Below are 18,106 nucleotides of genomic sequence, written 5' to 3'. Positions count from 1 at the left end.
GGGGGGGTGGGGGTGGGGGGGGGGGGGGGGGGGGGGGGGGGGGGTGGCGGACAGAGAGAGAGATTGTGGGTGAGGCTGGTGGAGAGGTGGCGGAGTTCAGAAGAGGAGTCAAAACCTACACATCACTTGCTGCATGGATGATAATTAGGTAAGCTCATCAAACCGAGAGAAATTTAGTCCCATGCCTTCTGATCCACCAATAGTAATGAGTTGTTGTCTCTGTCAGCAATCACTTATGACTTAGTACGATTGTCCACCTAGGAAATTCTGAGTCATTGGGTATGGTTCTGTGGGTCCTTGCTTGGCTTATAAGCCGAGTCCTCGAGCCAGATCTCCGGCCATATGTTTGGCAGGTATTTCCGGGAAGTGGAATTAGTTCCTGGCCTTGAGATCATTGGCATTCCTTTCTCAGGTTCCTTCTCCATACATCCTAGTGCTAATGGGTGTTCTCAAAGAATTGTGGCCCTTCCTCAAAATTGGTTTCTTCTGAATGTATTCTTCTTGTGCATTGACATCTATGTTGCATTTCTTGAGAGGGAGCCTCTAAAACATTTTAGCAAATCAGAGTCAGAGAAATCTTCAGCATAGAGAATGGCCCTTTGGACCATGGAATCTGCATCAGCCAAAATCAACCACCTCACTAAAGCCGTTTCGCAGCACTTGAACATGAGAACAAAATCTGCAGAAACCCAAACCCCAAATCCAAAACCACTTCCAAGTAAAGAGCATTTTTTTGTCATTTTCAGATGGGACACTGTAGTTTGTCTCTTGTCATTATCAGAAAAATCCAATTATTGTTGGTGACTTACTAATGGCAATAAGACATGCGGCTTTGAAAACAATTCATTGATTGTCCTTGAATTAAAGTTGCCTTTTCTTCCTGTCATTCGAATGCCATGCTTGAGCTAGGTGAGGAAGATTTGCTTTGGCAGTCGGAACTCAGGCATCCTGAGCATGTGGCCAGCTCAGCGGAGTTAGTTTCTGATGATCATCGCCTCGATGCTAGTGCTGTTAGCTGCTTCAAGACCGCAAATGTCAGTACGCTTGTCCTCCCAAATGATGCAGAGAAACCATCTCAAACAACATGATGATACTTCTCAAGACCTTGTGGTGGTGACTATGTAGTCCAAGTTTTGGAACCGTAGACAAGAATCAGATGAGTACCTGATACCTGGTATCAGCACAATGGCCAGTCATCAAAAACTGTCATCCTTAGGCATTTGATAGCAGTGCTTGCAGATGGGATGTGATGTTGAATCTCTGCATCGATGTCAGCCCTTGATGAGAGGTAGTTTCCCAGGAATGGGAAATGTTCCATGTTTTGGAGGCTTTCTCCCAAGTTCATCTTGGATGGACTGGAACTTGCCCTGGGTCAGGTTGGTGAAGGATTTGAGTCTTCTTGAGGTTGAGGCTGAGATCCATTCTTTGGCATGCTTCTGCAAAGGCAAGTACACTTGTCTGAAACATCTGAGGCCCGGGAAACTGGGCCATTGCAGGTTAAAAATGAAAATTCCATTCAGGTGGAGGCATGCAATGTCTTCACAACAATTTTTTTCCTCTTCTGTTCACCTCAATTTAATTCAAATTGACGTTTTCAAACCCACCTTTGTTTGTGCCAATTTCCATTCTACAACATTTCAAAACACATCTCACTGTTCTCTCTCCAAAAAGCCATTTCTTCTTTAACTTTAAATACTCCCTACTACTTTGTTAAACAAAAAACTCTCAATCTGAACAACTCCCTGTCGCAAATCATACTTCGTTTTAGCAATTTTACAGGAACAAGTTGCCAGTTTGCAAAAGTGAGTAATTGCATGATTTTTTTGGATCCATGAGACATACTTTTTTCTGAACTAGCCTCACATAAATGTAAGTGTGAGGCCATCCTCGCACCATAGAATGAATCCACACAATTGTAACCCATTTTAAAGGGACTGCTTCTCATGAGTGAGATTAAAAGAGACATTCTCATCAGTTACAGCACAAAGCAGATCCACATTGAGTTGCAAACAGAGACACGTCTTCAACTCTGCAAGAAGTCGCATAAGACAAGGAACAGAAATTAGGCCATTCAGCCCATTGAGTCTGCTGTCTCCTCGTAACCTTTGACCCCCTTGACAGTCAAGAACTATCTATCTCTGCGTTAAATATACTCAACGACCTGGCATCCACTGCCTTCTGTGACAATGAATTCCACAGATTCACCACTCTCTGGCTGAAGAAGTTTCTTCTCGTCTCTATTCTAAAGGGTCTTCGCTTTACTCTAAGGCTGTGCCCTTGGGTCGTAGTCTCTCCTACTGATGGAAACATCTTCCCAACCTCCCCTCTGTGCAGGCGATTCAGTATTGTTCAAATTTCAATTAGATCCCCACCTCATCCTTCTAAACTCCATCAAGTCTCGACCCAGAGTCCTCAAACATTCCCCATATGTTAAGCCTTTCATTCCTGGGATTATTCTCGTGAACATCCTGCGGGCCAATATATCCTTCCTGAGGACTGGGGCCCAAAATTGCTCACAATACTCTACATGTGGTCTGACCAGAGCTTTATAAAGCCTCAGAAGTACATCCCTGCTTTTATTTTCTAATTGTCTCGAGATAAATGCCAACATTGTATTTGCCTTCCTAACTATTGACACCACCTGCAAGTTTACCTGAAGAGAAACCTGGATGAGGACTCCCAAGTCCCTTTGCACTTCAGGTTTCTGAATTTTCTCCCCATTTAGAAAATAGTCCATTGCCTCTATTCTTCCTACCAAATCTGGGTAAAGTGGGCTGCAACAGAAAATCAACTCAAATTCCAAAACCATCTTTCTACATTCGGAAAAAATAAATAAGCTGGGATTTTCTTTGTCTTGTAATATACTTAATTTTAAGATGTAAACCTTATCCATACACACACAGTATCAGTGAAGAGTTAGATCTCTTGTCTGAGCCAGAATATCAAATTAATGCAGCAATGTCAAAGAATTATGCACTGGGTCTTGATCATCTGGTTTGTGTTTTGTGTGAATATTTTTGAGACACTTTTTAGTTTGCAGAATTCCACATGTTCAATGTAACATGAATGGAAAAGTCTTGTGAAGAAATAGCCTTCATGTAAGTGCTAACTAATCAAGCCTTGGTTAATGACAGTCCAAAGGTTCAATGATTGAGAAAGGTAATCGTTATTTTGGTGAAAACCATAAAATGGCAATGAACCTTGAACTCCTGTCAAGTTGCAGAAAGCATAGCTGTGGACATTCCCCCCAACTTGATCAGGCTCAGGAGGGTTGATTTTGAAGCTGAAGGGTTAATGAGTATAAATATCAAAGGAATATCTCATCTAACCATCATTGATGCCGAGATCAGTGAATTCTGGGTTTGAACCTCTCTTGTTAATAGTGGGTAATACATTTTCAAGAAGGTCTCGGGTTTGGAACGATGAGCATCTGAGTTAGTTAACACAAAGCTCAGTTCAGCAGACAGAGAGAATCCATGAAGAGCCTGAAAATAGCTGTGGCACAGAGACAAAAGGGCAATCAGAAATCAAAGTATTTTGAGATGGAGGAGACAAGCCTGAGTGCAGTGAAACCCATTGGAACAGGAGTCTTCACAAATTTAAGGTATTTAATGAGCGGTGAAGGCTCAGTTTGCTGTGGGTTCTTAAAGCACCCAAAAAGTTGTGATACCTCAGAGGAAAGCAGGAACATGGAGAATTTCTGCAAACTATGGCACACTATGGCTTGTTCTCAGGACGTGAAGCAAACTTCCAGGACTTGCTAAGTAGCCGAAGACTTTATGAGAGAAGTCAGAAGGAAGAAGGGAGGTTAAGTTGAGAATCCTAATTCAAAGATTATGTGATTGTCATGACTGTGCCACAATGTAAATTAGTCACCTAAGACAATGTTCATTTCATCATTTATGAAAAACTTGAATTTACACTTGGACAATCCGTCTTGTCAAATTTTCTGCAGGTTACAAATAAATAAATCTTTTGGGGAGAAAATATTGCAATTAGACACATGGATTTTTATTTCTCTTCTGCTGCAAGATCATGCACAAAAAAAATGTCAGCTGCAATCATGAGGCAATTTGCCACTCAAGCAGCACGAGTGAATGAGCTTAATTGCACTTCCGAGGCCCTGAGCACTGCTGAGATGACAGCAAAGTACTCTTCTCACCCCATTCACCCCTCTTCCCCAGAAATCTCAAGCCATCCTATCTGCCCAGACTTGATTTAAGCCTTAGTGTAACCCACTGCACCACTCGGTCAACAACATGCTGAGATTTTGAAAAGCAAATGCATTCAAGTACCTTTTTCTGAATACGCTGTCTAGGAAGTCGATAGAGGTGTTCTTCATAGGTGTTTTAGCTTGTCGGAGCAGCCAGTGTTTATCCTGTTCGAGACAAGGACAGTTCTAAATGCCACAGCTGCCATCATACTTTGTCCAGATCCTTGCTTCAAATTTTCATCCCAATAATGTGCACACTATTTTGCTGCCTTTCCAATTTTGTCAAAGTAACAGTTATTTTACAGGTACACAGGCAATGCTCTGGATGAGCTATACTCGCAACACATGCAGAAGTTTCTCAAACTTCGGAATTAACTTGTAAATGATGCGTCAGTATTTGAAATCACGCATACTGGCTGCTGGCACCACCTTGTGGAAATTATTGATATTACTGGAACCAGCAAAGATTCTTTTAATCAAAAAGGAAAACACAAGAGACAAGTGAGTATCTGAAAAACATTAGGCATGACCTGAAGGGAACTTTACTTCCAGCTTTTGTGGAGTTTCCTCCAATTTACAGCTGAAAGGTTGACAACTGACATTATATTCTCCCAATGTAAGATAGCAAAATCCATCAAAATTTTGAACACTTTTAATTCTCCCCTTAGCTCTGTCTACTGTCAATGATCTTGTCATTCTGACCCATTTGACATGTACACCATTCTGCATGGGCTTGACTAACCTTCCCATGTACATTGAAACTTCCATGACGAGGAGCTTTGGTGAAGTTATAAGACTTGCTGTATCGTGGAGCAATAGTCCACGGAGAATGGCAGGCTGGAGTTGATAGCATCATAAAAAAAGGATCATGTGGCTTCTTGGACTGCAGAAATTCCACGGAACGGTTTGCCTAAATTTAAAAAAAGACGAGATTGTCAGATGGTCAATTTCCACAAGCAGACAACCTTTTACCACAAAACATTGATCAACTAGAAACGTAGAAGATAGCAACAGAAGTAGGCCATTTGATCTGTCAGACCTGCACCACCATTCAATATGATCGTGGCTGATCATCAAACTCAATAATCAAGTTCCTTGATCCCTTTAACCACAAGAAATATATCTAGCTCCTTTTTGAAAACACAAAGTATTGGTCTCAACCACTTTGTGGTTGTCAATTCTTCAGGCTCACCACTCTCTGGCTAAAGAAATTTCTCCTCATCTTAGACCTAAAAGCTTTATCGCTTATCCTTAAACTATGACCCCTGGTTGTGGACGACTCCACCATTGGGAACATCTTCCCTCATTTAACCTGTTCACGTCCTGCTCAAATTTTATCAGTTTCTATGGGATCACCCACTCATTCTTCTTAACTCCAGGGAATACAATCCTAAATGATTCAATTTTCCCTCTTGCATCAGTCCTACCATCCACGAATCAATTTGGCAAACCTTCACTGTACTCTGCCGATAGCAAGAACATCCTTTCTCAGGTAAGGAGACCAAAACAGCACGCAATATTCCAGGTGTGGCCTCATCAGTACCCTATATTAATGCAGCACGACATACTTGTTGCTGTACTCAAATCTACTTGCTATGAAGGCCAACATACAGTTTGCCTTCTTTACTACCTGCTGTACCTGCACGCTTACTTACAGTGACTGGTGGACAAGGACACCCAGGTCTCATTGAGCACTTCCCTCTCTCAGTTTACAGCCATTCAAATAATAATCTGTCCTCCTATTTTTACCACCTCAGCGGACAACCTTATATGTATTTATGTGATGCTACATCTACCATGAATTTTCCCACTCACTCGGCCTATCCAAATCACATGGCAACATCTCTGCATCCTCCGCACAACTCACCTTTGCACCCAGTTTTATGTCATCTGCACATTTTGACGTATCACTTTTAGTTCCCTCATCTGAATCCATATTGTGAATAGCTGGGATTCTCGAAATGATCTCTGTAGACCCATTTATTCCTACTCTTTGTGTCTCTTTATTCTCACTGTTTGGTGAAGAAACAACAACAATTGGGAACCAGACAAACACTCAGCTGGTCTATGCGGAACAACTGAAAGACAAACAGTTTAATGATGATAACTCATTCTCATAACCCTAACGTCTACATTTGTTCCTCCCAAATGCATCAGCATTTCTAATCTCTGCAGTACTTTGCTGTTGAACCCTGCTTATAAATCAGAGTGTCCATGAATTGTACAGTGACAAACAGCATTTTCTTATAGCTGGTTTCTGATGCATAGTGATGCGAACAGTGCAAGTTCAATTCCCACCATCAGCTGAAGTTACTGTAAAGGTTCCACAATCTCACCCTTTGCCTGAGGCATGGTCACCCTCGGGTTAAATCACCAGTAGTTGTCTTTCCCTGTCTCTAATGAGAAGCCACATGTGATCTGTGAAGACTATGGCAACTTTTTACTTTTTATTTTTGCCATCCAAAAAGGAAAAACATTTCAGCAGTAAGCATTGTCAACATGCAGCTTTTCCATTCTCGAAGCAGATCAACAATGAATTCTTACCCCTCTCTCAAACACAAATACAAAGCAGGAAGTCAACCTGAAACATTCTCATTCTCTAAGAGAGCTCACTGTACAACAAGGAGTTGAATGAAGGTCCGTACCCACCACTAAGTGCTCAAACAATTAGATTTGCCATTGGCAGTCAGCAAAACTGCCAAGCCTGCAAACAGTTTCATACAGGCTGAGACTGACTCCCTCCTATAGCAAAGGTAGATGGTTCAAATCCATTTCAGCAGCTTCAGAACCAAGAAAACTTTCATCCAGGTGACCGAGTGTGCAAGTCAAAAATCAACAGCATTTTTTGCCTGACAACTGAAAACAAAATTTTGTCATTGCCCCCATTTGAAACAGCCCTGACTCTATCATTTTACAATTCAAACCACAAGAAACTGAACTATCCTATCCTTAAAGCTCGAATCACAAGGATTCAGTTTATAAGAGGCTTCTATTGAATGATTTTTATCAGTGTTTAGACAAACATTCAATGAGAAGTATCGCCTTGGGCAATCCAACTACTCAGCTGCAATCTTAGGTTCGGCAACAGAAATATTATTGCACAGCTCCTTCTATATTAGAGTAGAGGAATAGAATTCTCCAACAGCGTTAATACATCCTCAGCATCAACACTCAGTATATTTGAACATGGGGTCTTACAATAAGATCAGTCAGATAGTCGTTTTGGTAGCTGTCTCCGTGTTTTTCAGCTGTACCGTTCACCGAGAGCGTGTAGTTATAATATTTTGAGTTTCCAACCTGCACAAGAAAAGTTACATTCAGTCAACTGGTTGACAAAAACTTTTCAGGTCAAAATGTTCCTCTGCAGAAGGATACCCTACATATAAATGGGAAACCAAGCGGAGGCTTGGGGACCGCTTTGCAGAACACTGACGCTCGGTTCGCACTAAACAACTGCACCTCCCAGTGGCGAACCATTTCAACTCCCCCTCCCATTCCTCAGACGACATGTCCATCCTGGGCCTCCTGCAGTGCCACAACGATGCCACCCGAAGGTTGCAGGAACAGCAACTCGTATTCCGCTTGGGAACCCTGCAGCCCAATGGTATCAATGTGGACTTCACAAGCTTCAAAATCTCCCCTCCCCCTATGCATCCCAAAACCAGCCCAGCTAGTCCCCGCCTCCCTAACCTGTTCTTCCTCCCACCTATCCCCTCCTCCCACCTCAAGCCCCACCCCCATCTCCGACCTACTAACCTCATCCCACCCCCTTGACCTGTCCGTCCTCCCTGGACTGACCTATACCCTCCCTAACTCCCCACCTACACTCACCTTTACTGGCTCCATCCCCACCCCTTTGACCTGTCTGTTTCCTCTCCACCTATCTTCTCCTCTATCTATCTTCTATTCACCTCCCCCTCTCTTCCTATTTATTTCAGAACCCCCTTCCCCTCCCCCATTTCTGAAGAAGGGTCTAGGCCCGAAACGTCAGCTTTCCTGCTCCCCTGATGCTGCTTGGCCTGCTGTGTTCATCCAGCTCTACACCTTGATATCTATGTAAATGTTGTGTCATTTTTCTCCTCAAATATCACTTTAAATGGTCCCCAGGAACAGAGAGACTCACAAAACTTGGCAGAACATTGTCGGAAAAAAGATTTATTGTACATCATGAGGAAGAGCCTTTGCATTTTTGAGCAATATTTGCTGCCACAGCCCTTCAGACTTGGTACCAGGAATAATACTAATGACTGAAATGCCAACATGAGCTCTTGAGGTCTCTGAATCTTTGGACTCAGATCCATATTAAGCTATGATGTTGGATTGTATCACTGGGTTAAAATGGTCCTTTAGAACCTTGTTATATTTCTGAAGCCATGAATTTTTGAAGGGGATATTAAAAGCTAACTCTGTAGTTTTTCTAGAGTTGACAAACCTCTTGGGATACTTCTTATTATCAAGGTTTTCTCACCAGCTGAGTACAAGGACAAGGGGTGTTAGGTGTTTTGAACACAACTAGTCACAAGATGATGCTCATAAGAACAAGGCAAATGGTTGGAATAGTTGTGACATTGTATTCCAGCAGGACTGGAAATAGAGTCATCAGTTTGATGAAATGAAAGCATCTGCAAAGTCATCCACAGCAACCATTGAGACCAGTTGTATAGCTATGGTCTGGCAGCATCTGTGGAGGAGAAAACAGACTTAACGTTTCGGGTCCGGTGACCCTTCCTCAGACCCTTCTGAGGAAGGGTCACAGGGCCCGAAACGTTAACTCTGTTTTCTCCTCCACAGATGCTGCCAGACCTGCTGAGCTTTTCCAGCAACTTTGTTTTTGTTCCTGATTCACAACATCCGCAGTTCTTTTGGTTTCTATTTTGTATAGCTGTGGTCTTGGCTGCACCTTGCCCTTAGTGCTGCAGTCTAGCGATTCTGAAAGCATAAAGGCAATTCTGAGATCATCTTCTAAAACTGTTGCAAACACTACCAAAAGTTGCATGCAGCAGAATTCCATCCCCACAGCAACGTGAGCTATAGCCATGGTGAGTGCAAGCATTCACAAAGTGCAAGGGAAAGGCAACCATACAGAACACACCCACACCACAAAAGAAAAAATGTTGCTACAGTAGCCTGCAGTTTCTTCACAAGAGAGAAAATCCTGTCTTCATTTTACAGTTTGTCACAACACAAATGATGCAATGTTGAGAATACCACATACATGCAAGTGCCTGCTTTTATACATTCACTTTGCTGATGTTCTGCATTGTTTAACATCTCCAAGCTTGACAGTGTGCCAATAAGTTGTTATAAACTTTAATTACTTCTATTATTGAACATCTCGACACATTGATGAGAAACATTTTGCACTTCAAAAGCAAACTAACATTGAAGCAGGAATGAAGAATTTGCATTAATGTGTGCCTCGAGCATAATGTCCCAAGATTTTTCACAATAAGTGGCTCAGGCTGAAGTAAGAGTGTGGGGGTAATTAAAATCCAGCAGATGTTAGGGTTGAAGTTTAGAGAGATGACCAAAAGCTGTGTCACAAAACAAGTGATTTTTTTCTGAAGAAGGGTCTTGACCCAAAACGTTAGCTTTCCTGCTCCTCTGATGCTGCTTGGCCTGCTGTGTTCATCCAGCTCTACACCTTGTTATCTCAGATACTCCAGCATCGGCAGTTCCTACTATCTCTCTCACAAAACAAGTGTTTGTGTTTCAAAGTTTCCAAAAAAAGAAGGAAAATTTCCTCAAGGTATTTATTGTGCAGATCCTTCAGGGATCAAAGTCAAAGTTGTCATTTTGCGACCTAATATTTTAAAAGCAGTTTTGTTTGTTTCTGAAAAGAATATACCTTCAAAAATTCTGCTCAATGAAGATGACTTTTTACTTACCAATCCATGCCACTGATCCCAGCCTAAGGGGACATGGGCTGTTCCACCAACTGTAGCATGACCATACTATCAAAAAATAAGAACAAATGTTACAAATGTCAGGCTGCATTTTTTGATCAATGATGACTTAGAGTCATAGAGTCATCGTGATATACAGCACAGAAACAGACTCTTTGGTCCAACTCGTCCATGCCACTCAGGTATCCAAAATAAATTTGTCCCATTTGCCAGCATTTGGCCCATATCCCTCTAAACCCTTACTGTTCATATACCCAATCCAGGTGTCTTTTAAATATTGTTTTGTACCAGCCTCCACCACTTCCTCTGGCAGCTCATTCCTTACACACACCACCCTCTGCATGAAAAAGTTGCCCCTGAGGTCCCTTTTAAGTCTTTCCCCTCTCACCTTAAACCTATGCCCTCTAGTTTTGTACTCCCCTACGCAAGCTAAAACACCTCCTCTATTCACCCTATCTGTGTCCCTCGTAATTTTAAAAACCTCTATAAGGTCAGCCCTCAGCCTCCGAGGCTCCAGGGAAAATAGCCCCAGTGTATTCAGCTTCTCCCCATAGCTCAAACCCTCCAACCCTGGCAATATCCTTGTAAATCTTTTCTGAACTCTTTCGAGTTTCACAACATCCTTCCTATAGCAGGGAGACTTGGAATACTGCACGCATTTCTCAAGTGGCCTAACCATGGTCCTTTACAGCTGCAACATGACCTCCCAACTCCTATACTCAATGCACTGACCATTAACGGCAAGCATACTTCTTCACTGTCTATCTATCTGTGATTCCACTTTCAAGGAACTATGAACCTGCACTCCATGGTCTCTTTGTTCAGCAACACTCCCCAGGACCTTACTATTAAGTGTACAAGTCCTGTTCTGATTTGCCTTTCCAAAATGCAGCACCTTACATTTACACTCCATCTGCCACTCCTCGGTCCACTGGTCCATCTGATCAAGGCCCCACTCTACTCTGAGGAAACCTTCTTAACTGTCCACTACACCTCCAATTATGGAGTCATCTGCAAATTGACTAACCATACCTCCTACGTTCACATCCAAATCATTCTTCTATATCTTCAAATGAATACTTTCTTATTCACTGGAAATGTCAGGTTCATTTCTGCAGTAGAAGAATTTTTCCCCCTTCTATAGTAATGTTCAATCTGACAGCACTTTTAGCTGAAGGGGTGAATGCAGCAATCAATGACTTGATTGTATAGCTGTATGATGTTTTGCAGTTGAGGTGGGGAGTGCCAGACAATAAAGAAATTAGACCACTGCTAAAACAACCCCGCCCTCAACCATTCCACAACGCTTTTCCTCAGCCAATGGTATCAATGTGTGCATCAGTCAAAAGCTTGGATGCAGTTGTGAACATACCTTGCTGATGGTGGCATCAAATCAATGACCCCCTGCCCAGTAGCGTTTTGGGGAGGTGCAGGCTTATTGGAAATGTCACTGAACTAGTCATCTGGAATTGCAGACTAATGTTCTGGGGACGTGGGTTAGAATTTCACTATGGCAGCTGGTGAAGTATGAATTTCACTATGACAGCTGGTGAAGTATGAATTTAATTTTAACAAATACTGAAATTGAAAGCTATCCTTCCAGTTACTGTTAGCCACTATCAATTATCACAAATACTCATCGAGATCATTCATGTCCTTTGGGGAAGGAAATCTGCCATCCTTACCTGATCTGGCTGAAATGTGACGACTCACAGCAATCTGGGTGACTTGTATCAGCCCTCTGGGCAATTAGGAATGGGCAATAAATGCTGACTAACTAGTGATGCCCATATCCCATGAAGGAATTTAAAAAACTCAACTGACAGTCGTTTATGTTTTCAGTATGGCCAGAATGGAAACATTTCTCCATGTCAAATTATCTAGAGAGCCAATTATTCAAGATTTAGTTTTTAAAACAGAGGGAGTAATCTTCAGAGTCCTGGACAGAGGAACAAGCACTTAGTCAGTGAAATGGTCTTTTCACTCCCACCTTCTTGTGGAAAGGGAAAATGGAGAGTTTAGAGGTTTTTAAAGTTTAAATTTAAAAGTCTTGAGTTTAAAACTCAAATTACTTTTTAAAAGAACAATACAATTGAGAAATCATTACTCTATCATACAAGGTCAGTCTTGGAAATGAATCATTTCTGAACAAAATTAAAAATGTGGCATCACTCATTGAGTGTTTTCTGTCTTGAACATCAAAAGTCATATTGGTCAGGCAGACCACCTTTACTGAAGTGATGACATATCCAGAGTGTTAATAAAAAGATTAAGCCATCTTGGTCAAACATGTAAATAGACAAACTTAGAACAAAAGTGCAGAGAGTTGTGTTGGGATGTTTAAATAACTCTTCCCCAGGGAGATATAACATGCAGGAACTCACCTCACCCACTTGTGCACACATTGTGAATTGCTGTGACAATGGAACTAACATCTTGGAATGTTTGGTTTCCCATCCAGTTCATGACAAATATTTGCACCAATTGATCTGCCCAGTGTTTTTAAGCAAGGGTTTATAAGCAAGGACCTTAGTTTACAGGCCTCTTATCACTGAATGCACTCAACATGTTGAAAATCGAATCGGTAAAATCTCTTTGATGTAAATGTCTTTTAAGACAAATTGGCTGAAGGACTGAACTGGATACCTTGCAAGACATTGCACTAATTTCCTAAAGTTACTCCATAGGTAGTCTTGGATCATCGAGTCTGTGCCATACTGTCTACATTAATCCCACTTTCTAGCAATTGTCTCATAGCTTTGAATATCATGACCTTTCAAGTGCTCATCCATGTACTTTTTACCAATTGTTCAGACAAGTGTAATTTCAAAACTGTTTGCTAGATACTGTATAATCCATTTGAATTTTTCCTTTCAAGTTTTGAGTCATAGAAATTAGGAGCAAGAATAGGCCATTCAGCCCTTCAAGGCCGCTCCCCATTCAGTAGGATCTTGGCGGATCCTCAGTTTCAATGCCGTATTCTGCTTTCTCCCCAAACCCCGTGATGGCTTCAAAATCTAAAAATATATTTTTTTCTTACGTCACTGCAGATCAACATAATTAGAGTAAAAAAAGTAAAATAAATGATACCATTCTCTCAATCTGCAAAGTATTCACAGTTTGTTGAGCTGGTGCCAGAGGTGCAAAGAAATCATTTAGATCCCGTCACCATTACACAAACCTAATTATGATGTGACCAAGACTGGGAAATAAATAGTCCAGAGTACAGAACATTTCAAAAAGACAGTCAGAATCGCAAAGAAGGACAGGTAGCCCTGATAGTTCAGGTTGACATGAGGCCAGTTGTGAGAAAGGATCTTGGTTTACAACATCAGGAAGTGCGATCATCAATGAGAAGAGAATGACTGTTAGCCCATACTCTCTGCTATTTATAAGAATGAGCAATGATCTCATGAAAACATACAACATGTTGAGGAACTTGACGAGATTGTTTCCCCTGGCTCAGAAATCTAGAACATGGGAGCGGAGTCTCATGATAATTGGATTTTTTTTCTGATGAAATTGCGGGGCCACTTACACAAATATTTGTATCATCTCTAAATATGGGTGAGGTGCCAAATGCCTGGAAAGTGGCTCATGTTGTGCCTTTGTTTAAGAAGGGATGTAAGGAGAAGCCTGGGAACTATAGACCTGTGAGTCTGACTTCAGTGGTGGCTATGTTGTTGGAGGTGACTCTGAAAGATAGGATTTATGTGCATTTAGAGAGGCCTGGAATGATTAGGGATAGTCAGCATGGTTTTGTGTGAGGGAAATTGTGTCTGACAAAACTTGAGTGAGTTTTTTAAGGAAGTAACCATTGATGATGGCAGAGCAGTAGACATTATTTACTTGGACTTTAGTAAAGCCTTTGACAAGGTTCCACATGGTAAACTAATTAGTCAAGTTAGATCACACGAGATTCAGGGTGAGCTTGTCGATTGGATACAAAATTGGCATAATGGCAGGAGACAGAGAGTGACGGTAGAGAGTTGTTTTTGGACTGGAGGCCTGTGACCAGCGGTGTTCCACAGCGATCAGTGCTTTTGTTTGTCAGTTTTATAAATGATTTAAATGAGAATATAGTATATATGGCTAGTAAGTTTGCGGATGACACCAAGATCAGTGGTATAGTAGACAGTGAAGAAAGTATCTAAGATTACAAAGAGATCTTGATCAATTGGGTCAATGAGCTGAAGAGTGGCAATTGAAGTTTTATTTGGATAAATGCGAGGTATTGCATTTTGGTCAAACAAACAAAGACTAGACTTATACAATTAAAATTCGGGCCTTGGGCAGTGTTGCAAAACAAAGAGACCTAGGAGTTCAGGTGCACAATTCTTTGGAGTTTGCATCACACATAGATAGGGTGGTTCTGAAGATGTTTAGCATGCTTGCCTTTGTGCTCAGGACTTTGAGTATAGCAGTTGGGACTTTAGGTTGAGGTTGTTTGGGACATTGACGAGGCCTTTTCTGGAGTACTGTGTCCAGTTCTGGTCTCTCTGTTATAGCAAACATGTTATTAAACTGGTGAGGGGTCAGAAGAGATTTACCAGGATGTTGCCAGGAATGGAAGGTTTGAATTATACAGAGACGCTGGATAGGTTGGGACTTTTTTCACTGGAGGTTGAAGGGTGACCTTATAGAGGCTTATAAAATCATGAGGGGTATAGATGAGGTGAGTGGCAAGTGCCTTTTCCCTAGGGTGGGGAATTTTAAGACTAGGGAGCATACACTTACAGTCAAAGGAGACGGATTTGAAAAAGACATGAGGGGCAATTTTTTTTTCAGTGATTCGTGTGTGCAATGAAGTGGTGGAAAAAGGTACAGTTGTAATGTTTAAAAGACATTTAACTAAGTACACGAGTCAAAAATGTTTGGAGGGATATGGGCATGTGGGACTAGTTTAGTTTGGGATTACAGTCGGCGTGGACTGGTCACACGGAAGGGTCTGTTTCCGTGCTGTCTGACTGTGACTCTTTAAGAGGGACAATCATTTAAGACTGGGAAAAGGAGAATTTTCTTCACCCAAACAGTCGTGAACTTTCGTAAACTTCTGTCCCAGAGGCCAGGGAATACTCCATCGTGGATAGCATTTAAGGCAGAGAAATTTGTGGAATCCGAGGATAACGAAATAGGCACTAAAACTTGGGGCAGATGAATTAGTTTTAATCGCATTACCTGATTGAGATACTTTCCTGCAAAGAAGGTCTTGTATCCATGCTTCTTTAAATAGACAGAGAAGACCTGTGGCTCCATAACTTTTTGCCATTGCACACTGCTGCAGTTTCCACTGAGTGAGTTGTTGCGCACCAGGTGATTGTGTGGATACTTTCCTGTCAAGATGGCACTGCGACTTGGACAGCACAATGGGGTAACCACAAACTGGAGGGAAAGCAAACAAGCAACAGCATCAGAGGGAGTGAGAACCAAAGGCGTTCATACCCACCTCTTCCCCCCACCCCCCATACAGTTTGCCTCCTTTGACCGTTTGAGGAACAAGAAAACCTTTCCCATCAGCAGGCCGAGCAAGCCACTCGTTTGTACCAACTGCTCTGAAGCCGAAAGAAATGAATGAAACCACATATCATGTTGCATTGACTTAGGCACAAGAAAGGGCGTCAGGTCAAACATGAGCGAGGAAATGTCTGAGGAATCCCAACAACCACCCTTACACAGCTGGATGCCGCACAGTGGGTAGCAAAGGCACAGAACATACTCTGGGTGACAAACTTCAATCTGCATCACCAGGAGTGTCTCAAAAGCAACACTACTGACGGAGACCTGAAGGACACAGAAAGTGGTGAGCGAACCAACAGGAGTGAAAAACCTACTCAACCTCATCCTCACCAATCTACTTCTCTCAGATGCATCTGTCCAGGACAGTGACTCAAACACACGGTTCTTATGGAGATCAGGTCTCATTTTCACATTCATACTGTCAATCGTAGTGTGTGACAATACAACTAGACTGAAAAAAAGGTAGCTTTTGAACACTTACATCCAGCAGTCAAAAGCTGGCTATCCATGAGATGCTGTGGGTTATCAGAAGCACCAAAATTGTATTCAACCAATCTGTAACTTTGAGACCCAGCATTTTCCCACTTTTCGATAACCATCAATTTGGGGATCAACACTAGTTCCACAAAGAGTACAGAAACTGTGCACAAACCTCGCAGTGGCAAAGTTGAGCAAACGTTGGGTGCATGTTGAGCAAATTTTATATTGGGAGTTCCTGGACTTAGTGAAGAAAATAAAGGTAAGAAACTAATTCATATAAAAGACCAGTAATGAGGTGCGACGCAACAATGAGCTTACTTACTGCATTAGTGAACGTAACCCCTGCATCTCCAATTAAGGCCTGAGTCTTCTTCATGGGAGTCTGAAAACATCAGGATATTACACTGTAAGCAATGCTGTGCATGATATAAGATATTCTTCATGTCAAATTGTAAACTTGAAACTTCTGATCTAAATTCATTGGAGAATTCCTCAAAGAGATAATTCATTTGCACTGAAGATAGTAGGTACTTGCATTTAACAACATATCTACGCAACTATTAACTGAACAACACTGATCGGGCCCTGTTTGTGGCAAGATGAGTTGGGTCCTGTTTATGCCAAAAACACTGTGCAAAGAGAGAGTTTCAATTAATGAGTTTGTGAGTCCCTTAATAAGTTACGACTTGTCATTTATCCAATTGTTAAAACTTCAGAATAGTTCCAGAAAGTTCACTGACTGACCTAAAGTCCCAAGTCTTTGGATTGTTCATGTTGCAGCTTTAATGAATGCTGCCTACACAAGGCTCCCAACAAAAAGTTCCATGTATGCTGTCGCACAGCTCTTTCAGCATAACTTCACAGCTTTGAGCACTGTTCAGGCAGCAGCATACAAGCGTTGTCACTGGACTATAATGATTTGGGAACATGGGTTTGAATATGAGAAATTTGAATTTAGTTAATAGGTCTGGAATTGAAAGCACATTCTAGTGCTAGAGAGGAGTCCTGTTTAACGTTATAACGTGGGTGGCAAATGGCATAGTGGTTAGCACGGCTGCCTCACAGCACCAGTCAGCCAAGTTTGATTCCAGCCACAGGTGACTGTGTATGTGGAGTTTGCACATTCACCCTGTGTCTGTGTGGGTTTCCGCTGGGTGCCCTGATTTCCTCCCACAGTCCAAAAATGTGCAGGTTAGGCGGATTGGCCAAACTAAATTGTACGTACTGTCTGGGGATGTGCAGCCTAGGTGGATTAGCCATGGTAAATACAGGGATCGGGGACAGGGTGGGGGTTAGGTCTGACATGCCAATCACATGTTTCTCTATGTAACAAGATTGAATCATGTTTCTTAAGTGAACACTGTTAACTTGAACAACAAATGTTAATGATAATAAAGTAATTTATGCAGTTTGCACAAGTGAAAAAACAAACAAGTGTTTACATCTCAAAATAGCCAAAAATCAACACAACAAGCACAAGGTAAAACAAAAAAAAAATTTCTCTTCACACAATTCAATTTGGGAAATAAAACACTCGTGGTTAATATCCGTTTCCTGTGACAAAGCTGTGGAATGTTCAGATGGCTATTCGTCTGACATTCCAGCAGATAAAGACAGATGTCATCAAACACAAGCAGACATGTCTGGGAACATTGCCAACAGAGCTTGCTGAGGACAGCCTGAAGGATACTTCCAGATTCTATTGATATGAATAATCAGGATTCACACTGGACCAGGCCACCAGCTACCCCAGTGGGTGCACAACATAGGATTTGTCAGTAACAGGATAAATGGAGTTGGATGCTCTTCTCCTTGTCTAAGCTGGCGATCAACCAAGAAATCTAAATAATTTCTCAAGCAGAAGTTGCAACTTGACAACAGTAAACCCACGCAGGGGGTGTGCACCAAGCAGGTAGACATGGGATTCCAAGAAATGAGATAACAAGGTGTAGAGCTGGATGAACACAGCAGGCCAAGCAGCATCAGAGGA

At 41.9% G+C, this 18,106-nt stretch overlaps 2 protein-coding genes across 4 annotated transcripts in view; one reads left to right on the top strand and one right to left on the bottom strand.

The window, feature by feature from the left end:
• Positions 1-18,106, top strand: part of polm (polymerase (DNA directed), mu) — a 225,292-nt gene that overhangs the window by 162,771 nt on the left and 44,415 nt on the right. The window lies entirely within an intron of this gene.
• gnsb (glucosamine (N-acetyl)-6-sulfatase (Sanfilippo disease IIID), b) overlaps positions 1-18,106 on the bottom strand; it is a 39,645-nt gene that overhangs the window by 9,717 nt on the left and 11,822 nt on the right. For both annotated transcript variants that reach the window (XM_048618613.1, XM_048618614.1), the window contains exons 2-7: positions 16,439-16,498; positions 15,298-15,501; positions 10,102-10,167; positions 7,412-7,510; positions 4,956-5,123; positions 4,296-4,378 (exon numbers count right to left, since the gene is read on the bottom strand). In XM_048618613.1, coding sequence (XP_048474570.1) covers positions 4,296-4,378; positions 4,956-5,123; positions 7,412-7,510; positions 10,102-10,167; positions 15,298-15,501; positions 16,439-16,498 — 680 coding nt within the window. The remainder of the gene's footprint in view (positions 1-4,295; positions 4,379-4,955; positions 5,124-7,411; positions 7,511-10,101; positions 10,168-15,297; positions 15,502-16,438; positions 16,499-18,106) is intronic.

Source organism: Rhincodon typus, chromosome 40 (genome assembly GCF_021869965.1).
Source record: "Rhincodon typus isolate 14 chromosome 40, sRhiTyp1.1, whole genome shotgun sequence".
Classification (NCBI taxonomy): Eukaryota; Metazoa; Chordata; class Chondrichthyes; order Orectolobiformes; family Rhincodontidae; genus Rhincodon; species Rhincodon typus.
The sequence above is the reverse complement of the archived record's forward strand: the minus strand, read 5'-3'. Positions and strand labels throughout refer to the sequence as shown.